Source organism: Rhinolophus sinicus, chromosome 1, assembly GCF_057876585.1.
Source record: "Rhinolophus sinicus isolate RSI-liver-muscle chromosome 1, RSI-T2T, whole genome shotgun sequence".
Taxonomy (NCBI): Eukaryota; Metazoa; Chordata; class Mammalia; order Chiroptera; family Rhinolophidae; genus Rhinolophus; species Rhinolophus sinicus.
Genome location: NC_142501.1, coordinates 29093580 through 29120716, shown reverse-complemented (window position 1 = coordinate 29120716; position 27137 = coordinate 29093580). Strand labels below are relative to the sequence as shown.

The 27137-nt window shown below is 36.4% G+C and overlaps 1 protein-coding gene across 1 annotated transcript in view; it reads left to right on the top strand.

Moving 5' to 3' along the window:
• LRP6 (LDL receptor related protein 6) overlaps positions 1–27137 on the top strand; it is a 125786-nt gene that overhangs the window by 41687 nt on the left and 56962 nt on the right. Inside the window, exons 3-5 of the mRNA XM_019744743.3 lie at positions 6386–6583; positions 24771–24967; positions 26738–26869. Of these exons, the coding sequence (XP_019600302.1) occupies positions 6386–6583; positions 24771–24967; positions 26738–26869 (527 nt within the window). The remainder of the gene's footprint in view (positions 1–6385; positions 6584–24770; positions 24968–26737; positions 26870–27137) is intronic.

The following is a 27137-nucleotide window of genomic DNA, read 5'->3' as shown; positions in this document are numbered from 1 at the left end:
GTGGTTCTTATGCTCGATTTCTTTATCTTGAAATGGCAGGCAACCTCAGCTACATACCTCAATCTGTGGTACACATCAAGCAACTCAACTTTTTATTGTAATGTCATGACTTTTCTCTGCTTCTTGGGAGCAATGGCAATTTTCACTAGTGGCACTTTGTATGGGTCCCATGGTATTTATTCAAGGTTTATGCTGTTGTACTAGGCATGATGAAAAATACGCAAGAACCGTGAGATCACTTTTCACTGTGACACGGAATTTATTGGAGAGACTAACTGCTCACGCAGAGGTGATTTGCATCACACGGCTTTTTCAGCAGATACTTAACACTTGAGCTCACCACAACAACAACGGGAGGTGCCTACAAAATTGTTACAGTAGTACAGTATGTCCTACAGTTAATTTTAGGCAGTTATGACTTAATACTCCATCTTTGCGTTGGTTTACGTTTCTCTTGACTGAATGGTACCATGTACAGTCGTACCATATAGAGTCTCTGTAAGTTTTGATAAACTTTAACTTTTTATAATAGATTTGGTATATTAAGTGGTAGTAAATGATAAAATAGACTAGTGTCTACATATATTTTATGCATTCATGACGTACCTAACATTTTTGTAAGTTTTTCAATATTTCTAGGTTTGTGGTTTGTGAATTTTTTTCAAATTGTCACAAATCTCTAAAAAATTTCTCTATGTATTTATTGAAAAAAATCCACATACAAGTGGACCTGCACCGTTCAAACTCATGTTGTTGAAGTGTCGGCTGTATCCTATTTGTATTGTATTTTGATGAAAATTCCTAAATAACCTAACATGCGCATAATCCCTTTTTTACCATTTTGGCAACATCTTCTAAATTGAAAACAAAAGCTTTTAAAAGATATTTAATTGTGATACTCTTAAGTGTTCATATCTTATAAGTAAAATGAAGCTGTGTTGTGTGGAATGTATTGAATGAATTAACAAATTAAAATCTCCAATTGAGGGTTGCCGTTATATATGTAAATAATTGGATACCAAAAGCTTGAAAAGTTGTAGAAGAAATTTGAAAATCCGTTTTTATCTTCACAGATCTTTGTATATTTCTACTTAGTAAAATTTAAGCAGAAATTGTGAACTTCTAAAATTTCACCTCTCAAATTATAAAATGTTTGAAGAAATATGGGAGGCCATTATGTGGGAAGGAATTTATTTGGTGCTTTGTTCTCTTACATGATCTTCCACAGCTTAAGGACTGAGTGCCACCTGGAGCTAATTATTAATATTAGGTAATACTTACGGTCGGCTGGTTAATGAGGTAGACACATTAACACCACCTGTACAGAAACAGAGTGCTATGGATAAACAGGTGCTTGAGAAAGTCAGATTTCTTTTTACTGCTTCTAAACCCTGAGTGCATTAGAATTCCTTGGGGGAGCTTTTAGAAAATATTGATGCCCGAGTCCCATCCCGCTCCAATTTAATGAGACTCTTCTGATGGAAGAACCCAAATTATAGACATTTTAAATGAGTTTCTTAGGTCATTCTCAAATGCTGCCAGGGTTGAAAATTTATGCTTTAGTATTTTATGCTGCCGCTGCTGCTGCTGCTACTGCTTCTGCATCTGCTGCGACTGTTATTATTAGTGTATTTGTATGGGGAGGGATGTGCACAATCTATAAACATTGTGCTAAAGATAGCTTGTATTAGTCGGTTCGGACTTCTATAACAAAATACCGTAACTGGTGGCTTATAAACAGCAGTTTATTTCTCACGGTTCTGGAGGTGGGGAAATCCAAGATCAAGGCACTGGCTGATTTGGTGTTTGGTGAGGGCCTACTTCCTACTGGGCTGTTTTGTTTTTTTTCTGTTTTTTTTTCCCTCTGTAATCTCACCTGTTGGAAAGGGCAAGGAAGCTTTCTTGGGCCTTTTTTATAAGGGAACTAATCTGGTGCCTGAGGATTCTGCCCTCGTGATGTAATCAGCCCCAGAGGCCATACTTGCTAATACAACATATCACCGTAGGAGTTAGGATTTCAACATACGATCGATGGGGGACAAACATTCAGACTATAGCATAACTGTTACTTATATGTACAATTCTGATTTCTGAACATTCAAGAACCACTTATCTCATGGTCATTATGTATTGATGATTATTGGATTTTGATGTTACAAAGGTGTGGATAAAGCACACAGTTCAGTTCTTCCTTTTACATCTCATTGTTTCACTGTTTATGGTGGCATAAGTTACATATTTTAATGTTCATTTAGCTTTTCCATCTGTCACAAATTGTTCCCTTTATGTCAGTTTTCATTAAGATACTGTTTCAGGTAAATGTACAGATGGACCGTTCAGGATGCAATTTGCCTGACAGCTGTCAGTCATTCTCATGAATGTTGACATTGGCCTTTAATGAAAGGAGTCACAGTAGATTGTGGGCAGAGCTGTGAGACTTTTGAAACATGCCATTTGTATGATGGTGGGGGTTGGGGAGTTCTAAGATACAAGGCTTTGTTGGCACAAGAGATGAAGTGACTTTGTTTAAACTTTAACGTGATGGCTTTAGGATGGTGTTTAGATCTAAAATGTGTGTTAGTGTTCATGGTTTTAAGCAATAGAAATCCCTCTGATTTAAACAGAAAAAGTATTTTTAAAGAGGTATTGAGTTACTCAGAATTTCCTAAATGATAGAAGAACCAGGCTTGGCATGTGTAGCCAGGAACAACACTACAAATCATACTGCAGACCTGGTAAGTGACAGTACCACTGCTAGGTGGCATGTTCACTCTACTTCTACTGTCAGTGACCTGAGGCAACAGATAATCCTACAGCTGCTGCCAGTGCTGCCTTGTAAAACTGGATTAAAGAAGGATGAATTAATTCTAACTGGATTTACTTAGCCATCACTATTGCCCCTCCCCCACCTCACCAGGATGGATTGATTGTGGTCCTTGCTACTGCTGCCACCTTTTTCCCCTTTTCTTCCATCTCCACCTCCTCCTTTTCTTGGTTTGTCTGAGTGGCACAACCCAGATCTCATGCCCTTGTGCCCATTGCAAGGGAGGTTTGGAAAGTAAATACTTGGTGTTTTCAGTTTTTTTAGTTTCAGGACATGGTTCTGCTTTATAAGGCGGAGGAGTCTTCAAATATAGGAAGGTAGTTTAGATGCTAGATAGCCACTCGAAATACCAGATATCCACAACATTTTGTGAGTGAATGGCCATAGGATTTGTTGGCCATTCTTTGCCACTTTTGAATGTTGTTTATATTTTTATCCTGTTCTAATGTTGAAAGATTGAATGAGGTGTGATGGTGGATATATAAGAAGAGCACAGTTAATAGAAATAAAAATTTTATCTGGAATAGGCCCTAGGAATAATCTAAGTCAGTCTAAGAAACAATACCTATTATAAGAGTTAATGTTCCTTAGGTAAATGCCATTTACTGAGAAATCATCTATACTTCCGATAACGAAACCAATTTCTACCCGTTAGTCCTCCTAAAGAAGCTGCTATATAATGTAACAAACAACACCCTTATAATACCCACAGTGACAAATTTCTTTGGCGTTTATTTGTCCCAGGGCATCAGGGCAAAGAGCTGTTCAGTAAAAGAAGGTAAGGTGAACTGGAGAGGTGAACTGAGAGCATGCTCAAGGGCAAGATTCTTCTCAGAAACAAATTTGGGGATTCCCGTAATACTGTGTTTCCCCAGAAATAAGACCTACCCGGACAATCAGCTCTAATGCATTTTTTGGAGCAAAAATTAATATAAGACCTGGTCTTATTTTACTATAATATTACATAGGATCTTATATAAGACCAGGTCTTATAATAATTTTTGTTCCAAAAGACGCATTAGAGCTGATTGGCTAGGTTTTATTTTCTGCGAAACACGTTTTGTCAGACAGGTAATTGACATCTTTATAGCATATAGAGCTTCTGAGCCCTCACTGGCTTGTTGTTGCTTTGCTGTTGTTTTTGTTTGTTTAATGACTTGCCTCAACTAATTCTTTTGAATGTGTTTCCCTCTCATTGTCTGCTTCTAAAGTCACTGCTCAACTTTTTTTTTCCTTAAAAATATATTTTTATGCCTAGCTTTCTAGGGGTTGCCCCTGGATCACTATATTTTAGTGGTCTGCTAATGATTGATTAGAGGTTGTTCCTAAATGCCAGAGCCAGTAAGTATTTCACCATTTTTCTCCGAAACTGTGGTTTGGAGAATGTTAAAATTTTAGGAAGTTTAAAGTTTGTCCCACATTCAGCCAGAGACTAGTCTTCAAGGATTCTCTTCTGGTGTCTCTTGAGCACAGCGGCCTTCTACACGCACACAGCCTTCCTGACCACTGCGGATGGAAGTGCACTTAACCAGGCCCTCTTTGGCTGTCTCTTTCCCAGAGACACGCGGTTTTGTTGCTTTCCCCAGCAGTATTACTAGGATAATAACCCTCTCTGACTGTTTGCCACTGAGAGTGCTCTTGCTTTTGACGACATTCCTAGGCATAGATTTTCCCATTAGCTACTCCAAATAAAGTCTGCCCTCCCTTGCAGGGCCACTTCGCTACCAGTCTTTGTGGCCTGCCATGTCTGCTCTGGATAGACTGTGCCACAAACCCAGCAGTACCGTGGGTGGGAGTGCGAACAACCTCTACCTGAAATTCCATGGTTCTTACTGAGATTCGGTAGATTTTCTTGAATAAATGCTTCTCATTTTGTTATATGTCCTTTGATTGATTTTCAGAGACTTTAGTTCTTTTTGACAATCTTTTTTTGTTTTTTTCATTAGGTTTAGGGGAGAGGATTTGCTGAGCTTCCCCCTTCCCTCCCCCAACTTCCCCCCCTCGCCCCGCTAAAATAAGCCGGTCATTTCACCGCCAACCTTAAAAATCTTCAAGTGTTTTTATGTTTGCTCTTAGAATAAAAACCAAAAATTCTAACATGATCTAAAATTGTCTAGCTTACCTTCTTATATAGTTTTATCTTGTGTGAATCTGACCATTCCGCTTCCTCTCATTTTGGACTATCCAGTCATTATCCTCAATTTAGGGAACACTTTGCCTTTTATTCTTTATAAATCAAGGCTCTGACCTAGGGCATAAGTGTTGGAATTTGGGGGATACAGGTTTGAATTTCTGCTGTGTTACTTTGAACAATGTGCTAACCTTTCTGAGCTTTTTTTCATCTGAAATATGGTGATGGAGATAATATTTCATAACATTGCTATAAGGCATAAGTGAAATAATGTATGTAAAGCGGTTAGCACAGGGCCTCGTATCTAGGAAGTATGTTTATTCCCCACCTGATAGTCCCCTCCCATCATTTCTTTGAGTAAGCAGTTTATATGAAATATCAGTATGCACAAAGGGAATCATTTGAGTATTACCATTCCACCAATTTTTTGAGTAGAAGTTGTACTTGAATTTCAGTTGTGTTTAAGCACGTTTATTGAGTACCTCATCTGACTTATAGCATCCTCATTACCTTTTTAAAAATACGCTTCTAATTGAAATATTGCACATTAAGAATTTTACCTTTAAATCAAGGAAAATTTTCTTTTTCCCTCTGGAATGAGACTGTTAAAACTTCCATTTCTTTATTTTGAAAAAATTTTGAACTTGCAGGATAGAAGTAAAAATAGAACAGTGAAATTCTGTATACTTTAACGTTAGTACAATGCTCATATTTAGGAAATTAACATTAGTGCATTTCTATTATACAATTTGACAGTCCCTCAGATTTTGATAGGTTTCCCAATAATGTCTTTATAGCATTTTCCCCAATGATCAGTCTGGAGTCATGCACTTATATAGGTACCATGTTTCTTTATCTTCCTCTAATCTCTTCGAGTAGTTCCTCAGCCTTTCTTTGACTTTCATGACATTGATATTTTCAAAAGCCAGTTTCCTAGAATGTTCCTCAATTTAGTTCTCTCTGTTTCTTAATAATCTTGTTTAGATTATGCAAATTTTGGACAAGAATACTGCGTAAGCGATCTACATAAGAGATGGTGTATCTTTTCCAGTGCATCACATGTATGATACCAGTTTGTTCCCTTATTGATGTTTATTTAGATGATGTGGTTAAGGTGGTATCCACCAAGTTTATTTTCTCTAAAGTTACCACTCCCCTTTTGTCATTAATAAGTAATCTGTGGGGGTATACTTTGAGATAGTGTAAATATCCTTTTTCCCAATAAACTTTGATCAAATGGTTTTTACATCCTTGATAATATTTGTCTGAATCAATTTTTACCATGATGGTGGCAGAAAGGTAGATTATTAAAATTTTGATAACTTCTAGGGGTTTCAGTTTTAGTGTTCTGAGAGTTTAATAGTGATAATTATAAAATGCTTGGCTGTTAAGCTGCTTGTGTCATGGTTTATTGTTTATATAATTTTTAGGTTCATGTACTGGACAGACTGGGGAGAAGTGCCAAAGATAGAACGTGCTGGAATGGATGGTTCAAGTCGCTTCATTATAATAAACACTGAAATTTACTGGCCAAATGGACTGACTTTGGATTATGAGGAACGGAAGCTTTATTGGGCAGATGCAAAACTTAATTTCATCCATAAATCAAATCTGGATGGAACAAATCGGTAAGATTGCCTTATGCATTTATTTTTAAACTTTAATATTTAAAAATAAGTATCATGATGTCTCAATATAGTAATTGAATTATAAAACCTAATTTTATTAAGAAATTAGTTTATTTTTGGCTAAGTGTCAAAGGGGAAGATAGACTTTCAGTTTGCTCTTAAGAAAGGTAACTATTTCTCATCTGTCTTGGTAGCATTTAGAATTTATGGACTATACTTTTCTCCTTTAGTTCGATCTAATTTAGTTCTTCATTGAGTCTCACCAGAGATAGTATTTCTACTTCCTCCAAGTGTTCGGAAACATGGAGGGAATTTTGGTTAACATAAGGACTGGAATTGCTACTTACTAGCATTTTAGTTCCTGGGATGGGTTGGAGGGGGGCAAGGATGTTAACCGTTCTGCAATGTGCTGGACATTTAATACAACAGAGTCATCCTACTCAGAATTACCAGTAGGGCCCCCAGGTTCTGCTCATGGAAGCTCATTTGGTAAATTTCTAGACTAGACAGTGATTGGCAAACGTTTTCTATAAAGGGCCAGGCTTTGTGGGTCATATATGACCTCTGTTGCAGCTACTTACCTCTGCTGTTGTAGTGTGAAAGCAGCTATAGATAACACATAAGGGAATGGGCATGGCTGTGTTCCAGTAAAACTTTATTTACAATGTATATTGTGAGACAGTGGGATGTAGTTTGCTGACTCCTAGACGAGGAGAAAACCTACTGCATGTACACTACACCCCAGTATTCAAGGAAGACAAGGTTATAATATGTAAACATGGCGTTTCTACTCAGTTCATGTTCAGATTTTAAAGACACTTTATGTTCTTGTGTTTGAATGATTATTTGGGTCTTTAGTGGTCTCATTCTAAGACTCCAACAGAAACTGGAGAACCGTAGGTAGAGTTGAAGGAATTTTTCCAAGGGTAAGCATTTGTAAGTTGTCTGAACAATGAACCAGGAAGCATTTAGAAGTATTAAAAACTGGGAAAGATTTAAAGAACTTACTAAAATAAACTTTTTGTAATCATGGAATTGGAGTATTTTTTGCCTTCTTTCAACAGAGAATGAGATGACACAACAAGATGGTTTAATAACAATTAGAAATAAATGTCAGTATACAATACTTTAGTGGTTACCAGAGGGTAAGGGGGGAAGGGGTGGTAGATGAGGGTAAATGGGATCAAATATCTGGTGATGGAAGGAGAACTGACTCTGGGTGGTGAACACACAATGTGATATATAGATGATGTATTACAGAATTGTACAACTGTAACTTTACTAACAATTGTCACCCCAATAAACTTAAAAAAATGACAAAAAATAGTAAGTATATGGTGAATATATTATAAAAATATAATTGTTTTGTCTGAAATTTGGTTTTGAGAGGGATGCTAGGAAATAAATATGGCCATGTCATAATTTTCTTGACTCTCTTGGGATACCCACACAAAAACCAATGAAACTAGTTAGCACATCCAAAAAACACACCATAAAACTAACGTCAGGCATCCAGAAATAAAATCAGGGAACGGCAGACCGATAATAGCCAGAAGACCTCCGTAGCACTGCTGTCTGCAGGAGTGAGCAGAGAGAGAGTGAATGGGGTATTTCATTGAACTTAAAATGCAGGACACCTTCAGAAGTGCCTCAGCTATTTACTAGACAATGTGGTGGCCTATATTAAGAGCAGCAGGTCTAATGAGGCTTGGGGCTGCCCACTCCAGTGTCAGGGCAAGCACAGTGTGTCCATGATAAAGACCAAAAAGGATAGAGCAGATTGGCTTCAAAGGATTCTCGAAATGGACCTGCTAGAATTCTCTGCCAGAACAGGGTACCGCACTGAGTAGAAACAAAATTGAAAAGAATGGTAGCATCAAAATTGAGTAGAATAGGGAAAAGTGACAGGAACGAAAGGGGAAGGACAGAGAAGGTTCAGATAAGGATGGACAGGAACAGCGGGGAAGAGCTCAGAAAGGAAGCTGCCCTCATTTGAATATTACGTGAAAACAACAGAAGACTGAATTCTGTCAAGTGAGAAAAACTGCCCTGAACACCACTTTCTTTTAAAAGTTCAGGAATGCTAATTTCACGTAAGTGTAGACATGAGAAACACAGGAGTATCAAGTAAAATCCCATTTAAAGTTATTATAAAGAACATCTTATTTATAACAGTATTGTAAACTCATAAGAACTTCGAATATAAACTTAAGCTTTACATTTTTACTCTCCCCCCACATTTAATGTTTCTGATATCACAATTTATATCTTTTTGCCTTGTGTATTCATTAGCATGTTATTGTAGTGATTTTTACTACTTTTGTGTTTTAACACATAAATTCTAGGTTTATAGTGATTTACCCACCATCACAACATTAGAATATTCTGAACTTAACCATATATTTATCTTTACCTGTGAGGTTTATACTTGCATACATTTGCTGTTGCTACTTGATGCTCTTTTGTTTTAGCTTGAAGAAGTTCCTTTAACGTTTCTTGTAAGACCAAATCTAGTGGTGATGAACTCCTTCAGCTTTTCCTTGTCAGGAAAACCCTTTCTTCCCTTCTATTCTGAAGGACAGATTTGCTGGGTAGAGTGCAGCAGGACCTTGAATAATGTTTTGTTCAACATGGTTTCACTATAATGTTGATGAGATGCCATAGGATCTTAACTCTTTTCTTATCAGTTAGCCTGTGGTGAAATTGGTTTCATTATATGTCATGTTTTGCTTAACCTGACATGGTTAAGAATCTATCAGTGATGGTAAAAGTAAGGACGTACTGTATTTTTGGTTGGCAGTTTTCGTCTTCTAGCAGTTTCAATATATCGTGCCGCTCCCCCCTGGTCTGGAACATTTCTGCTAAAAAGTCTATTTGTAGTCTATGGAGCTTCCCTTGTGTGAAACAAGTTGTTTTTCTGTCGTCTGTGGAGGTACCCTTGTGTGATAAAAGCTGATTTTAAAATTAACTTTTCACAGTTTAATTATTAATGCGTTTTGGTGTGTGTCCTTTTGAATTTATCTTTTTTGGAACTTCCTGGCCCTGGGTGTCTATTTCTTTCCCCAAGTTACGGAAGTTTTCAGCCATTTTCTTTCAAGAAGCTTTCTCCCCCTTTCTCTCTCTCCTCTCCTTCTGGGATCCTTATCATGTAGGCTGTCGTCCACTGGATGGTGTCTCATAAGTCCCTTAAGCTACCTTCATTTTTATTGTATTTTTACCTCTCTGATTGATGAATTGCCCTGTCTTTGCTGATTCTTCCATTTGATCTAGTGTACTATTGCTACTCCTCTATTGAATTTTTCAGTTCAGCTATTCTTTAGCATACAATGGAATATTATTCAGCCATAAAAAGGAAGGAAATCTTGCTTTTTGCAACAACATGGATGGACCTTGATGGCATTATACTAAGTGAAATAAGTCAGACAGAGACAAATATCATATGATCTCACTTATATGTAGACCCTCAAAACCCCCCCACAAATCAAGCTCATAATCCAGAGAACAATTGGTGGTTGCCAGATGTGGGGGCTAAGGGTTGGGCAGAATGGGCGAAGGGAGTCAAAACATACGAAATTGCAGTTATCAATGAGTAATGGGATGTAACATACAGCTTGGCTACTTCAGTTAGTAATACTGTATTGCATATTTGAAAGTTACTAAGGTAATAAATCTTAAATGTTTTCGTCACAAGAAAAAATTCTGTAACTATGGTGATGGAAGTTGACTTATTGTAATGATCATTTGGCAATATATACAAATATTGAATCATTATGTGTATACCTAAAACTAATATAATGTTGTATGTCAATTATGCCTCAGTTAAAAAAAAAATCGGACAGTTCACATATATGTAAGGGTTAAACAAGATACTCCTGAACAGCCTATGGGTCAAGGAAGAAATTAAAAGGGAAATAAAAATATATCTTGAAACAAATGGAAATGGAAATACAATATACCAAAACTTGTGGGATGCAACAAAAGCAGTTAAGAGGGAAGTTTATAGTGATAAATCTGTACATTAAACGAGAAAGATCTCAAATAAACAATGTAACTTTCCACCTCAAAAAACTAGGTAGAGGGGTGGCCAGATCGCTCAGTTGGTTGGAGCGTGAGCTCTGAACAACAGGGTTGCCGGTTCGATTCCTACATGGGCCAGTGAGCTGCGCCCTCCACAACTAGATTGAAGACAACGAGCTGCCACTGAGCTTCCGGAGGGGTGGCTGGATGGCTCAGTTGGTTAGAGTGCGAGCTCTCAACAACAGGGTTGTTGATCCAATTCCCATGGAATGGTGGGCTGTGCCCCTGAAACTAAAGATTGAAAATGGCAGCTAGACTTGGAGCTGAGCTGCGCCCTCTACAACTAGATTGAAGGACAACGACTTGGATCTGATGGGCCTTGGAGGAACATATTGTTCCCCAGTATTCCCCAATAAAAATCTTTTAAAAAAACCCCAAAAACAAAAAAACTAGGTAGATAAGAACAAATTAAGCCAAAGTTGCCAGAAGGAAGGAAATAACAAAGATCAGAGTGGAAATAAATGAAATAGAGACTAAAAAGACAGTAGAAAAGTTCAATGAAAGTAAGAGCTAGAGGTCCTAGCCAGAGCAAGAAGGCAAGAAAAAATAAATAAATAAAAGGCCTCCAATACCGAAATGAAGAAGTAAAACTGTATTTGCAGATGACTTGATGTAACATATAGGAAATCCTAAAAAGCCCACCACAAAACTGTTAGAACTAATGAACAAATTCTCTTAATTTTCAGGATACAAAATCAGTATACAGAAATCAGTTGCTTTTCTATATGATAATAAAAAATATCAGAGAAATTAAGAAAACAATCATATTTACTATAGCATCAAAGGACTATAATACCCAGCTATAATTTTAAACAAGGCGGTGTAGGGCATGTACACTGAAAACTATAAAGCACTGATGAAAGGAATTGAAAAGGACACAAATAAATGGAAATTAACCCATGCGTACGGATTGTAAAAATTAATTTGTTAAAATGTCCATACTACCCTAAGATATCTACAGATGAAATGTTATCCCTATTAAAATTACAAGGTATTTTTCACAGATATAGAACAAACAATTCTAAAATTTGCATGAGACCACAAGATACCCTAAGCAATCTTGAAAAAGAAAAACAAAGCTAGAAACACCACATTTCCTGGTTTCAAACTATATTTCAAAGCTGTAATAATCAAAACAGTATGGTATTGGCATAAAAACAGACACATGGCTCAATGAAACAGAATAGAGAGTCTAGTAATAAACCCATGCATAAGTGGTCAATTAATTTACAAAAAATAAACCAAGAATATACAATGGGGAAAGGATAATCTCTTCAATAAATGATGTTGGGAAAATTGGACAGCTACATGCAAAAGAATGAAACGACCCATATTTGATAGCATGCACAAAAATCAACTCAAAATGGGTTAAAGACTTAAATGTAAGACCCGAAATCATAAAACTCCTAGAAGAAAACATAGGGAAAAGGCTTCTTGACATCGGTATTAGCAGTGAATATTTTGGATTTGATATCAAAAGCAAGGCAATAAAAGCAAAAATAAACAAGTGGGATTACATTAAACTAAAAAGCTTATGCACAACAAAGGAAACCATCAACAAAATGAAAAGGCAACCTGTGGAATGAGAAAAAATATTTGCAAACCGTGTATTTGATAAGGTACTAATATCCAAAATATATAAAGAATTCATACAACTCAATAGCAGAAAATACAAACCATGTCATTAAAAAATGGGCAGAGAAACTGAGTAAACTCTTTTAGGGAAGACTTACATTTGGCCAACAGGTACATGAAAAGGTGCTCAACATCACTAATCATCAGGGAAATGCAAATCAAAACCACAGTGAGTTATTGTCTCACACCTCTTAGAATTTCTGTCATCAAAAAGATAAGTATTGATGAGATCCGTATTGGCGAGGATGTGGTGAAAAGGGAAACCTTTCGCCCAATTGGAGATTGTATATTGGTGCATCCAGTATGTAAAACAGTATGGAGGTTCCTCAAAAAATTAAAAATATTACTACCACACGGTCCAGTAACTCCCCTTCTGGGTATATACTCAGTTTTCTTTGTATCTGCTTTATTTTATAATAAAAATTTAAAGATAAGTTGTCTGTAAGTTCTTCAGCAGCTAGAGTAAAATGTGTTACCAGACATACCATTGGAAAGGTGGAAACATACGATCAAGAGAAGATTTTCATCATATTAAATTTGAAAAGAAATTTTTCATATGGAATCAGTAAGGGCTGTAATGGGTATTGTTTGAATTGTGTGTGTGTGTGTTAATTTCATATTACTTTTCCATGGTGGTCTTTGTTTAAAGTTGGGAGCATAATTCAGTAAAGGTAATTCTACAAATGATTAAGCTAATGTTATTCAAGATGGTAATCTTGAACTTAAAATAAAGATAGATCTTAGAGTACCCAGGGAAGGTATAAACTCCATATCCCTTAAGCGGTCTTCCTTTAAACATCACTATTTTAATTTTTGTTTTTATAAGAGCATGTAGCAGAGCACAATACCTAGTTCTTATTACGTGTTTAGTAAATGTGTGTCAAATGGTATTATTTATTACAGAGGAATAATTGTGTGCTATTCTTTATGAATATGGTGCTTTCGATCAATTGTCAGTAAGGCCTGAGCTTTTAGCTGCTCTTCCAGTGGTAATGGATTTGTTCTCAAACTTCCACATTTTTGAAATCCTGCCAAAAAGCCATTCACACAGTTTAGGGATGCAGACTGGTCTTGGAAGGAGTAAACTAATTGATCACCAATTGGCCCTTGGCTTGGGTGTGATATCCATAATCTTAGATCTGTTAAATTCTCCCAAGAAATCTCACAGGAAAGTTCAGAAGAGTCTTACTATTTAGTTCTGGAGAAAGCTATATAATTGCTGATTCCAAGACTTTTTTTCTTAACTGAAAAACCCACATAACCCACATAAGCTATGTGGGTTTCCATGATGAACTTCAAAGATTCATTGCTGCTCCTCTTCATTAGAAAAAAACAAAAACAGGAATTCATGGTATATACTTAATTATTCTATATTTGTATATCTTGTTCCAAACAGTCTTCATAAAGCTGTGGAAGATTGTTTTAAGTGTATCAATTGTTTTTAGACACAGATAACTCAAGGCTCTCATATGCATTTCTTAACATGAATTAATAATGCCTCCTAAACACTATCCCTGCAGAAAGTACATTACTTTTAAGATTCTTATGTACTTTGTGACATAAAATGCAGAGTTCTTTCTTCTCCGTTTGCAGTGAGAAGATTGCAATATTGGTCTTTAAAGAAAAAAAATTACCAATATATTGTCAAGATGGCAATTCTCCGTAAACTGGTCTGTAGATTCAACACAGTCTCAACAAAAATTCCCCAAGGCTTTATTGTGGATGTGTGGGTGTTTTTTGTTTTTTTTTAATAAAATGACAAATTGGAATCTAAAATTTATGTAAGAATGCATAGGACCTATTAAAATAACTCAGTTGATTTTGTACGATTAAAAATATGACATCTTTCCACTTGATTTCAAGACGTACTATAAAGCTGGAGTAATTAAAACAATGAAGTACTAAATCTAAGGATAGAGATCAGTGGAGCAGAACAGAGTTCAGAAATAGGTACATATACATGTGGCTAATTGACTTTAACGTCGGTAATCAAGGATGGGAATAGGGCCTTTTAACCTTGACAGACACAGAGGAAAAATAGTAAACTTTAAAAACTAGGATTAATATAAAATATCTTTCTGAAAAATTTTAATTATGAATTATTAGTCAGGTTTTCAAGTTAAAGTTATTAAAGAACACTTTGTTTTGTCAGTGTGGTTCAGCAGTAATAGGAAGTGTGGAATGGTTGGAGGCAAGTCTAGAGAGATGGATAGGAGCCAGATCATGCACCATCTCATATTCTGAAATAAGGCATTTTAATTTTATCCTGAAAAGTATATCCTGAAAAGTATCAGGAGTCATTTCAAGTAGTAAATTGACATGGCTGGATTTGTCTTTTAGAAATACAATTTTGGTAGTTGTGTAGAAAATGGTTTAAAGATGAATTATTTATCTTTCTTAAATCTTCTAGTGAATCATCATTCTCAGGATAAAGTACAAACTCTTTTTTATTGTGACTTAAATGCTCGAATTCCTTTACCTCATTTTAGACAAATGTTCTCACCACTTCCTCCATTTGCACAGTAGACCCCAATCCTCATAAACTGTGATTCTCGGAAGGTGTCTGACAACTAGGATTCTGCTTTGAATACCTGATTTGATGGAAGTGCCCCTTCATTTGGATAGGAGATTCAGGAAAGGAGGATAGATTCATTTTCCTTTCTTTGAGGTTGAGTTCAGCTTTGGACATGTTTGCATTTGAGTTGCTTACAGAAAACTATGGTGATGAAATCTAGAGAGCTTTGGATATCTGAGCCTGCAGCTCAGCAGAGCAGTCTCAGAGGAAGATACAGATGTATAGTCACTATCAAGTTAATGGTTATTGAAGCCATGTACTGTAAACAGGAAGTTTACATCAGTGCTTGAGACTTAGGCAAAGATAACCACATACCAGAAACCTCGAAGAATTTCTCCAGGGTTCGACATTCAAGGATGTCCCAGTCTGACTGAGCTGTTGCGTCATCACCTATCCTTGTTTGGGTTCCAGGAAATCCCTCAGACTCAGGCAAAGCGACATGTTTGGTTACCTACTGAGCTTGTCTAGAATCTGCTTTTCAAAGAAGCAAGTTGAAATTTACCCAAATAAGGAACAATAACCACACCTCCAGAGATGATGGCTGCAGGTGAGGGTGATGAGGAAGAGATGGGATAGGTAGGCCTCATCTGGATTCTGTTAGCACCTTTGGGAAATACACCAGACGCTGGAGGACATACATGTTATAGCAACCATACTTGACCTGATTGAGTATGTTGGGCAAAGATCAGAGGTGTAGTTACAGCTGGCTGTGAATAAGCACACGGTGCCAGAGAATAAGCAGGGTCACTGTATCAGCAGACTGCTCGGTGCTGCCAGGAACATGCACAAGAGACATGAATATGCTGCTGTGATCACGAGCTTCAGATCCTCCTTCCCAGTGTGATTTGATTTCCAAATTAAAGTGAAGCTGTAATAAATTGAGAATTTATTGGCCTTCTCCTTTCTTCTGGATCTGAAAGCTTGGGCCAGGAATGTATAGGCTGTAAGAGAATGGATCTCAACTTCCATTAAAGAACAGACCTCCCTCTGAAACACAAGATGATAGGAAAAAAACAACAGGGCACATGAGAAGATACTGTAATTCAAATGAATGACCCATATGAAGGAATCAGAAGAGATGTCTTCCTGTAATTTCATGTAAGATGCAGGAGAAAAAAATTACCAAATTTCAAGAAGACACATGTATGAAAACAAAGTAGTTTGAAAGATTGTATTCAGGGTTAGTAAAAACAGAATGATAATAAAGAGCATGATTGTTCAATTTAAAACACAATGTAAGCAGTGACAACCTGATAGATAACTGAAGAATAAAAATCCATCAGTAAAATGAAAGATAACCTTGAGAAATTCTGCCACAATTTGGGGACGTAGGGCTGAAAACAATGGAAGAAAAGATCTGAGTTGTGCAGATTGATCCAGGAGTTAGTTGTTCATGTGTTACTGCGAAAGGAAGACATTACTAATATATAAGGAGTCAAAATATCATTTACATTACTCTTTCCTAAAAACTTACTTGATATACTTCAGAAGACTGATAGAGATGAATTAAAATGTAAAGCTCAAGAGTGGGGAAGTAAGATAAATATTTGTGAAGAATGAACCCGGTTAAATAGGGAGTTAAATCTAGTAATTACTGTTAATGTGCATTTAAAACTTAAGGCAACCATGAGATATTCGATAAAATGAAGATAAAAATGAAAGTACGTAATATCTAAAATTCCAGATTTTATCAAAAAATGAGAAGTGGTAGTGAGCTGGTTAGATGAGGAAGAAGAGCAGACAGGAATAAAACCATGTTAACGTCTTATCTTCACATGGGGTGTCAGTAGGACTGTCTTGTTCTTCACACTGGTAATTATCTAAAATAGGATGAAATGTGATTTTAAAATGTAAAGACAATTAAAATTTGAGCAATTTGTATATGTTCTAAATCCCTAGAGACATAAAAAAAGAGCATATAATTCAGTCTAGTAGGAAAAGTCCATATAAAAGGAGAGAGGTGAAGTGTAAAGAAGAATAAAAAATGGTAAGTTTAAGAAAAGAGTAAGATTAAGCTGTTATGCTATTAAATATTCGTATAAATAGAAGAAATTATCTGAATGTTGAACAGTATGGTGTGTTTTTTTAACCATATTGCCTTATTGTGAAACATTTAAGTTGTTAATTTTTTACTTTTATAAATGTTGTTGGAGTAAAGATGAGCCTGTATGAATCTACGTCTTGGATTACATCTTTAGAATTAATTACTTGAAGTAGGATTTGTATATCAAGGTGCATAGAGATTTTAAGGCCGTCTTTTTGTTTTATGGAATGATTTTACTAATTTCCACTGTCACACAGTGTATGTCTGCATATCTTATCTATTGTTTTTTTAAATATTAAGTTTAAGAAAAGATAATGTCATCTATTTTGAAATTTAAAAATATATATTACTTGTATTGATTGCATTTTTTTCTTTGCTAGGGAGAGTGACAATTTTCCATAGTATATAGTAGATTCTCATTATTCATGGTAGTTAATTCTATAAAGTTGATGTGTACACTGAAATAGTGAAAACTGAACCATTGCTCTCAGAAGAAATACAGAATTAGGTTCATGCCAACCTGTGGTCAAAATATTTTTATGAACTGATCATTACATCATCTTTTAATGTATGTTTGTATGTTTCTGTTTAAAGACACCTTATGTAATATATGTTGAATGTTGAACAGTATGGATTTTTAAATTATAGCACAGCCATTCAATGCAGTGCTATTATAGCCATTAAAAATAATGTGAAGACAATATTTAATGACATTGAAAATCTTTATGTTGTTAGATGAAAACAGGTCATTATGATGCAGTAAGTGCCACAAATTTACAAAAATTCACATTTGTTAAAAAAATGCAATCACAGATATTGATTAATCAAGATGAGGGGATGAGTTGGAGTCTTTCAAAATAAATTAACCATTTTTCTCAGGGCACATTAACCATTGTTAAGGTGCAACAAGGACCTACGGCCTGCTGCTTTTCTTCCCAGTGAAGAAGCTCTGTAATTAGGGTGGTAAATACTCTTTATTCTTGGTTTAGTGCAGGTGCCTCCATCATTTCTGGGTTTGGCTCAACTCTTTTCCTTCTGTCCTGTTGGGGGCTATGATTTAGGGCTAATTAATCTTTTACCAGTTGTTCTAAACCCCATTGGTTCCTTGTGTGCCTTACTATTTTAAAAACAGAAACCAGTTTTTCCATTCCCTGATGTGGGGAATTGCTTGTATTTGTATTTATTATACATGTACATATTGTACACATGCACATTATAAAGGAAAAAGATATACTTCCTATTGCCAAATTTTTATAGTGAACATAACGTTATTCTTTATATAGTCAGGAGAAAATAATCACTTTGGAAAACAGTAAATACCAGATTTTGCTGAAATGGTTTAGGTATGCTTCTCTCTTGCCCCTACTCCAGATACATTAACTGTACTTCTGTTTGGCCTGCCTGTGATTTTCTCGAACACAGTGTAGCTCAGCCTTTCTTCACTTAAGACTCGCTTAGATGTTTCAGACTCTATTCAAGTTATTTGCCCACTTTTAAATTGGATTGTCTGGTTGAATTTTGAGAGTTTTATGTATTCTTGATAGTTTCTTCATTGGATGTGATGTTGCTTTCTGCTGGGTCTCATTCTCCCGAGCAGGGGAGACATGAGATGAAGTTTTCTGTTTAGTCTCATTCTCTCGAATAGGGGAGATATGAAATGATGTTTGTTGTTCTATCTGTGTTGTGAGGTGATGGTTAGCTTAGGGTTAAAGAAATTCTTGACCAGGGGTTGAGAGAATTCCCTTTGTTCTGTCTGTTTCACCCATATCAGCAGATGAAGTGAAGATGTAGCTAATTTATATCAGGAAGATATAACACGTTGCCAGGCTTTGGAAAACCTTGGGCTGATGGTCCCAAGGAAGAACAGTAGATATTGCTTATCCGGATGAATTGGCCCTTTGGCCAGATGGTCAACATTCATATCAGTAACTGCCAGACCCTCCCAGAACTGTTCATTTTCGGAGGGGGAGGCAGGAACAAGAAACTTGGCTCTAAGTTACATCTGAAAAAAATATATCAGACAAACCTCAGTTGGCAGTGTTAACTATTAATTATTATTTCGTCATTTGGTCATTTGTCATTGGTGATTTTTCATCATTCTAACATTTTGAAGACTTCCAGCAACGTGCAGCTTACAACATCAGGGAATGTCCTGACTTTCAGCTGAGAACCTGGTGAGGTCTGCCTGGTTCCCGGCATCTCCAGTGTTGTTCCCACAGTTAGCCTTCTTGAGAACTTGTCAGCATCTAGAAAACTTGTATGCAGCTTAAACATCAGAAGACGCCCTAACTTCTAACAACAACAACAACAACAACAACAGCAGCAACATTCTTCAGATTGTTAACACCTTAAAAACTTACATGCAGCTTGCAGTTTATAACATCAGAAGACACCTTGACTTCTAACAACAACAACAAAGACAACAGCAGCAGCATTCTTGGGAACGAACAAGCAGCGGTGTGGGAGACGCCTGAGTTTCTCTCAGCTACAGGTCTACAGACCTGACAAAGCTTTGATTTATGACTTTTCCAGTGCTGTTCTCCCACAGTTTGGTGAGCTTTGGACATCTACTGTAACAGTTACTATCCTGTAGAGCTTATTACTGCTTTTGGATACTCCTTACTGATGTTATTTGTGTATTTAGCCAAGTGATTTTTGATCAGTCATAAACATAACGTTGGGATCTCTTAAACTTATGTGTATGTATACTCCTTTGACATGACATTGGTATCAATGTATATAGTTTAGTCTTAACCACCTTTACTTTCTGACATTAACGTATTCTATCAATTGCCTTTGTCTTTTGCAATTACATATTGCTAAATAAATTGGTTAGAGATTACTAAATAAATTCATTAGCCCCATTCTAGTGGGTGTCCCTCCACCTTTTCCACCCTGTTCGTCATTACAGTGAGCCATTTTGTGTATGATACACTCTTTTGTTAAATTTATTCTCAGGTATGTGGTTATTTTTTATGGTGATGTTAATGAATTATTTAATTATTTTCAAATTTTGTGGTTTTGGAAAGATTCCACATATAAGTGAAATCATACGGTATTGGTCTTTCTGACTTATTTCATTTAGCGTAATGCCCTCAGGGTCCATTCAGATAGTTGCAAATGACAGGATTTCCTTCTATTTTTTTGGCTGAATAGTATTCCATTGTGTGTGTGTGTGATTTTCTTTATCCATTCATCTGTCCGTGGACACTTACGTTGTTTCCATGTCTTGGTTATTGTAAATAATGCACTATTTTTTTTGTTTGTTTTGTTTTTATTGGGGAAGGGGTACAGGACTTTATTGGGGAACAGTGTGTACTTCCAGGCCTTTTTCCCAAGTCAAGTTGTTGTCCTTTCAATGTTAGTTGTGGAGGGTGCTGTTCAGCTTCAAGTTGTTGTCCTTTCAGTCTTAGTTGTGGAGGGCGCAGCTCAGCTCCAGGCCCAGTTGCCGTTGCTAGTTGCAGGGGGCGCAGCCCACCATCCCTTGTGGGAGTCGAACCGGCAACCTTGTGGCTGAGACGATGTGCTCCAGCCAACTGAGCCATCTGGGAGCTCAGCGGCAGCTCAGCTCAAGGTGCCATGTTCAATCTTAGTTGCAGGGGGCGGAGCCCACCATCCCTTGCGGGACTCGAGGAATCGAACTGGCAACCTTGTGGTTGAGAGCCCGTGCTCCAACCAACTGATCTATCCGGGAGGCAGCTCAGCTCAAGGTGCCGTGTTCCTATCTTAGTTGCAGGGGGCGCTGCCCACCATCCCTTGGGGGACTCGAGAAGTGGAATCAGCAGCCTTGTGGTTGAGAGCCCACTGGCCCATGTGGAATCGAACCGGCAGCCTTCAGAGTTAGGAGCACGGTGCTCCAGCCACCTGAGCCACCGGGCCGGCCCACATGAGTTCTTTTTATATTTTGTATATTAATGCCTTATTACATATATGATTTTAAAATATTTTCCCCCATTTCATAGGTTGCCTTTTCATTTTGGTGATATTTCTTTTGTTATGTGGAAGCTTTTTAGTTTGATGTAGTCTCAATTGTTTGTTTTTGATTTGTTGCTTGTGCTTTAGGTGTCATATCTAAAGTCATCGCCAAGACTCATGTCAAGGAGCTTCCCTCCTATGTTTTCTTCTACAAGTTTTATAGTGTCAGGTCTTACATTTAAGTGTTTAGTCCATTTTGGGTTAATTTTTGCGAATGGTATTGAGATTGGGGTCTAGTTTCATTCTTTTACATTTGAATAGCTAGTATTCCCAGTGACATTTATTGAAGAGACTGTTTTTTCCTCCATTTTTGGCTTCCTTGTCAAATATTAGTTGATTGTATCAAGTTTTGTATTTTTCATTGCTAGTATGTAGAAATGCAATTTATTTCTGTATATTGATCTTGTGTCCTGCAAACTTGCTGAATTAATTAGGTCTGGGAGGCTTTTGTTTTCCTTGAAATTCTTTAGTATTTTCTACATACAGAATCATGTCATATGTGAATAATGACAGTATTATTTCTTCTTTTCAATCTGGATATTGTATGAAGTGTGATAAAATATGGTCAATGTTTAAATTTTAAATAATTTATTACAGTAAAAGACACATTGCCATTAATCGCCATCAAAATACTGCCTTTCACTTTGAGCACACTTATATCATCGTTCTTGCCACTTTCTGAAGCAGTTCTGGAAATCCTCTTTCATTAGTTTCTTTAGTTGCGCTATCGTATCTGCCTCAATGTCCTGAATCGATTCAAAACTTTTACCTTTCATGGTCATTTTGACTTTGGGGAAGAGCCAGAAGTTACATGTTGCCAGATCTGGTGAATAAGGTGGATGAGGACACACCCTAATGTTTTTATTTGACAGAAATTGCCGTACCACAAGCGATGTGTGACATGGATCTTTTCTGTTGTGGTCAAAACATACAGTGAATGCTGCTGCCAAGTGCCATCCAACAGAAAGGCGGGGATCTTCAATACGAGAAGCAGCATGTGGAACCTTAGTAACAGTGTGTGACAAGTTTCAACTAACTTGTTTGGTGCAGTCAGTCGGGTGTGAGCTATGGTTGAGAGAAGGTGTTTTAAAGTGTGCCGTAAATCATCCTCCATCATGACAACACTCCATGTCACACATCTTCCCCAAAGTCAAAATGACTCAGGACATCAAGGAAAGTTGTTAAGAGAGTTAATCCTAAGAGTTCTCATCACAAGGAGAAAAATTTTTTTCTTCTTTTCTTTTAATTGTATCTATCTATATGAGATGATGGTTGTTAACTGAACCTGTGGTAATTATTCACAATAGATGTTGGTTTCCATAGTAGAGATCCATTTTTTAATTCCTCTTGTTGTTGTGGCATACTACCGAAGAAGAACTAGACTTTGATCTTGCCTGTGACATTTGTTCTCGGTACCCATGGTCAACTCCCTGAAGTAACTTGCATTTCCAAGGGGAAACCACCAGGTAGACCTATTTAGTAATCCCAACCAAAAGGAAGAATGGTGAAGGCTACAGTTATCTCCACTTTGAGGAACAAGTCACCATTGTTTGGACAAATCGTAAATAAAGAATATGACAAGAACGAGTGATAGCCTTCTTAGGTCTACTTTTTTGTTGTTGTTCAGCTCTGTTAATTACATATTTTATTTAAGAAATTAAGTTTTATCAAGCATTCCCTGACTGTCTGATAAGTCCACCTAATTTGTGCATATAGTGTTGTGTGAGATCCTGGGGGAATAAAAATAAGCCAGAGTCTAGTATTTACTTCATCCTAATAAACTATTAATTTTAAGAACTTTTTATTGATTTAAAAACCACATGCAATGCTCACTTTAGTTGTAAAATGTTACCCCGTATCAGAAATACTAAAATATTGGAAACATGTATCTTAAAATTGAGTCATTTATGAAATGTTTATTAAGTACCAAGCATAACGCTAAATGTTTTTGCATATATTATCATTTAGTCTTCACAATAAATCATTAGGGTTAGAATATTCCATTTACAGATGAGGAAAATAAAGCTTGCAGAAATGATGTAAGTTGTAAGAGTCAGAGGGCATTTGAACTCAGCTCTATTTGGTTTCTTACCAATATATAAATGCTTTCAATCAGTATATAATATGAGTGTTTCTTTTAGGGAGGGATTTTGTTTTTCCTATTTGTTTATTCTCCTGTGTTTAGTTCATTGGAGTGATTTTAACTTTTTATTAATCCACAAAGGACTTAGAAGGCTTTTTTCTCGCCAGTTTTTCAAACATCTGATTATATAATTTGCAATTCTTTGATTGTTAATAAAGTGCTAAGTAATTTAGTTTTTAGTATTCTCTGTTTTTCAGTTGTGTTACTCATCTTTCTTGGCAACTTCTCAGAGCTCTACCTTTATGTCTTACCATAATGAATTTTGGAAGACTTTAGTGTGAAATATGCAGGCCTATTTAAATTTGGACTTAAAGTAGTATGATATCACTCCTATAGACACCATAATCACTTGAGTGAACTTAATAAAGCTGTTCATTTAAAAAGTGGAAGAAACAACTTCAGAAGTAGACATTCTGATAATTCTTCTTGGGAAATGAGAGAGAAAATTTATCTGCTAGGAAGAGAGAATTAGAAATGGGAGAAGAAAATGATGGTGATGTGGGAGGGCAGAGTAGGTGTGAAGTTCTGAAGTAGAAAGTGTGTTTGGTAAAACTAGTCATGCCAATCTTGTATTCAATTTAAAAAAAAAATCTGGCCCAAATGTAAAACACCTTAGGCTAGGATCATTTCATGTGCAATAACATGCTAATTGTGCTTAGATAAAAACTATTGCTCTTGAATTTATTTTACTGATAGTCTGTTAGATATTATAGATTATCAAAATAACCTCAAGGACCTAAAATTTGGATTATCTTCTCTAAAATATGTGATACTCTTTATTTCTCTTCAGTTGCTTACATCCTCCCTCACACCTCCCTTCCTTCTCTTCCTCCCAGCTGGACTATTTATGAATATAATATATTTGATATTATGAAAATGTCAGAGCATTAATTTTCTTGAATATTATTTTGTCTCAAAACATTTTTTGTTCATTATTCAACAGTATTTATTAATTACATATGACTCTCCATGACACTGCAAAGTTCTGTGCCCTGAGTACTAATCAGGCTCTCTACCTTTTCTTTTGTATAGTATGGATTGCTTGTGAAATTTTTGGGTCTGCTTTGTTTCATGAACACATTCTGCCAGTGGCGGGACTTCCTTTTTGCTACGTGACTTGTGGAGCTTAAGTAACCAGAAAGCCAGCGGAGATGATCTTTTGCTGGAGTTAGACTGGGATTTGCAGAGAAAGCTCTACCAGAATGCCTTTTTAGCCTCGTGTATGTTTTTACTTTCAGTTATCAAAACCATAAGAACTGATGGAAGAAACAGGCTCAGATTCTTTGTTCTTCCACATCAAGAAGAGAAAAACCTATTGATTTAAAACTACTTCCCAGTGCCAACTGTAAACCCTAGGGTTTTTCTTTTTGCCCACTTTTCTCCTAACGAGATGAATTATGTGGAAGGATGGAAGATGTGAGTCCAGAGATGGAAATTGACACTAGTGCTAATACTTGGGCTTTGTCTGTCTGGTAGCTTCTGGTGAACCTGGGGCCTGCTGCCAAGTTAGGGACCATTCTGAAGTACTTGGTTTGGGGGTTTTGGACACCTGAAAATAAAATATATTTGAATTTGCTATGTGACTTACTTTTCATAGGTATATTTGACCTTAAGATGTGTGTTACTCTGGATTTGTATGTGTTAATGTGGATTACAAAACCATTTTAATGGGAGAGATGACGTTTTGATCAAAGAAGAAAATGTAGAAATGTTTACGTTTTTCTCTTTGTGTTAATAGGCAGGCAGTGGTTAAAGGTTCCCTTCCACATCCTTTTGCCTTGACGTTATTTGAGGACACATTGTACTGGACTGACTGGAATACACACTCCATTTTGGCTTGCAACAAGTACACTGGCGAGGGTCTGCGTGAAATCCATTCTAACATCTTCTCTCCCATGGATATACATGCCTTCAGCCAACAGAGGCAGCCAAATGGTAAGTGATCTTGATTTTTAAATTGTAAGTTGGCATAGCTTTGTAGTACTGTTGATGTCTGGCGTTCTTGAGAGGCAGGAGGAGAGAGGACATATCCAAAGTAGTGGGGAGGAATGAAAAATAGGGAAAATGTAAAAATATAATTCATGTTAAATAACAGCCTAAACCATTTGTACCTTGATGTTTATTACTACAGACTACTTCAGCACCTTATTTGGGTCTGGGTTGTGGAGCTAGAGAAGAGAGAAATAAAACAAGAAACTGAAATAGCTCATCTGCTAAGCTTGTATACTAATGCATTTCTTGTTCATATTATTTCTCTCTAATGTGTGTTTGATTTTGTTTTATATGAGTATATTTAAAAACAAACACTTTTCTTAAATAGAATCTTCTGTTAATCTAACTGGTGAATTTAAGTACCTCAGGTTGCTGAATAAAATACCTGCTTAAACTTTTTTGTGCACACCCTACCTCCCTTTTTTCTTAGTTTTGCTTCTAATTTTTGGCCAACCTTTACAATGACTTGGGCTGTGATTGCTGACAACAGTTGCTTATAAAAGAGGATTAGAATTAAGTTTAAAAGGAATATGAGAATGTTAAGTGTTTGGCACTTGTGTGTAAATAAATGTTTGGCATGTGTCTGATTGTATTCCATAGCCAAAAAAGAAGGGTTTTTGGATTATGCATTGCTTTGTATTAGCTCCTTCCATTTAGGGGGACATAGTCAGATGTCTGCATTTGTTATGTTGGAATCTTGTGATCATGAGCCCATAAAAATGTTTTTACATGTATGTGTTAACTCTTTTGTAAAAAAGAGCATGTTTAGTTACTTGTATGAATTTTTTATTCTCAAGGTTAGCCCTCAGGAAAGAATTTCCCTTTTTTTCCTACATGGTATTGTTGATCCTTTATGTTTTACTAGTTTGAGCATATGCAGTTATCTGTGATACTGCTTTCTTTTATGTTTCACATTTCGTTGCTATTATGTTGATTTTTTTCTTGGATATTGTTTAAATCAACCCCTTTCTGTAGTTTCTACAAATCTGCTGATTAATCTCTGCTTCTCAGTTTTCCCCTCTTTTAATCTATATGCTTATCTTTTTCGTGTTAATCTTTCCAAAGTTTGATTTTTCGACATTGGAATTACTTTCCTTGGCTTTCAATGCCCTCTGCCACAGTCTGTTCTCATTCTCTGTGCTCATTCAGATTTAGTTCTTCTTAGTCAACAGAAACCTTACTCTCTAGTTAGACTACTCACCTTATTCTCTCTCCCAGTGTACAGCCTCCAAGCTTTTATTCGTGTGGTTTCGCCACATTTCAAGTGTCCTCTAAGCTCTCTTTCCTGTCCTTCAAGGCTCCTGTCACGTCCTACATGCTCCATGAAGCTTTTCCCCCCTGGTTTTTTAATTCCTAGTGATTTATTTCCCATTTGACTCTATACTTATTTACAGTTTATGGTGTGCAAGATAGCATTTATATCGTGTTCTAGTTAATTTTGGCATACTGACCACTAGATTGTAAGCTCTTTTAGGGCAGGGACCTCCTGGTTTATTTCTTGTATATTCCTCTTGAATACAAAATGCTAAGTAAATTCTCACTGATTAATTCCCTTCCTTGCAGATGGTCTGGTAGTCAAGCACCTGGATGACATTTGGTAATAATTTGGTTTATCACAGTTGCTCATGTTTTGGTTGTTAACCTTTGTGTACCTAGAGTGAAGAAGGTCATCTGTAATCATTGGTATTAATCAGTGTGATTTATATTTGACAGCTACAAATCCATGTGGAATTGATAATGGTGGTTGTTCCCACTTGTGTTTGATGTCTCCAGTCAAGCCTTTTTATCAGTGTGCTTGCCCAACTGGGGTCAAACTCCTGGAGAATGGAAAAACCTGCAAAGATGGTAAGAAGATGGTCTCTAAGAAGGAAAAATTTTAGATAGTAATTGGGATTCTTATGGTTCATTTCATTTCTCTATAATAAGCTCTATAGGTTACAGTGCTTTGAGAGACGAGTCAATCTTAGTCTTCACAGTTGGTTGTATAACAGGAGTGTTTTGTGTTTTATGGCCTCTCTTGAATACATTTTATAAATTATTTGAGTATTTTAAATTTTTAACATGCTATTTTTGAAAAATATTAGGTGCTCTCTTTATCAAAATCACAGTTATT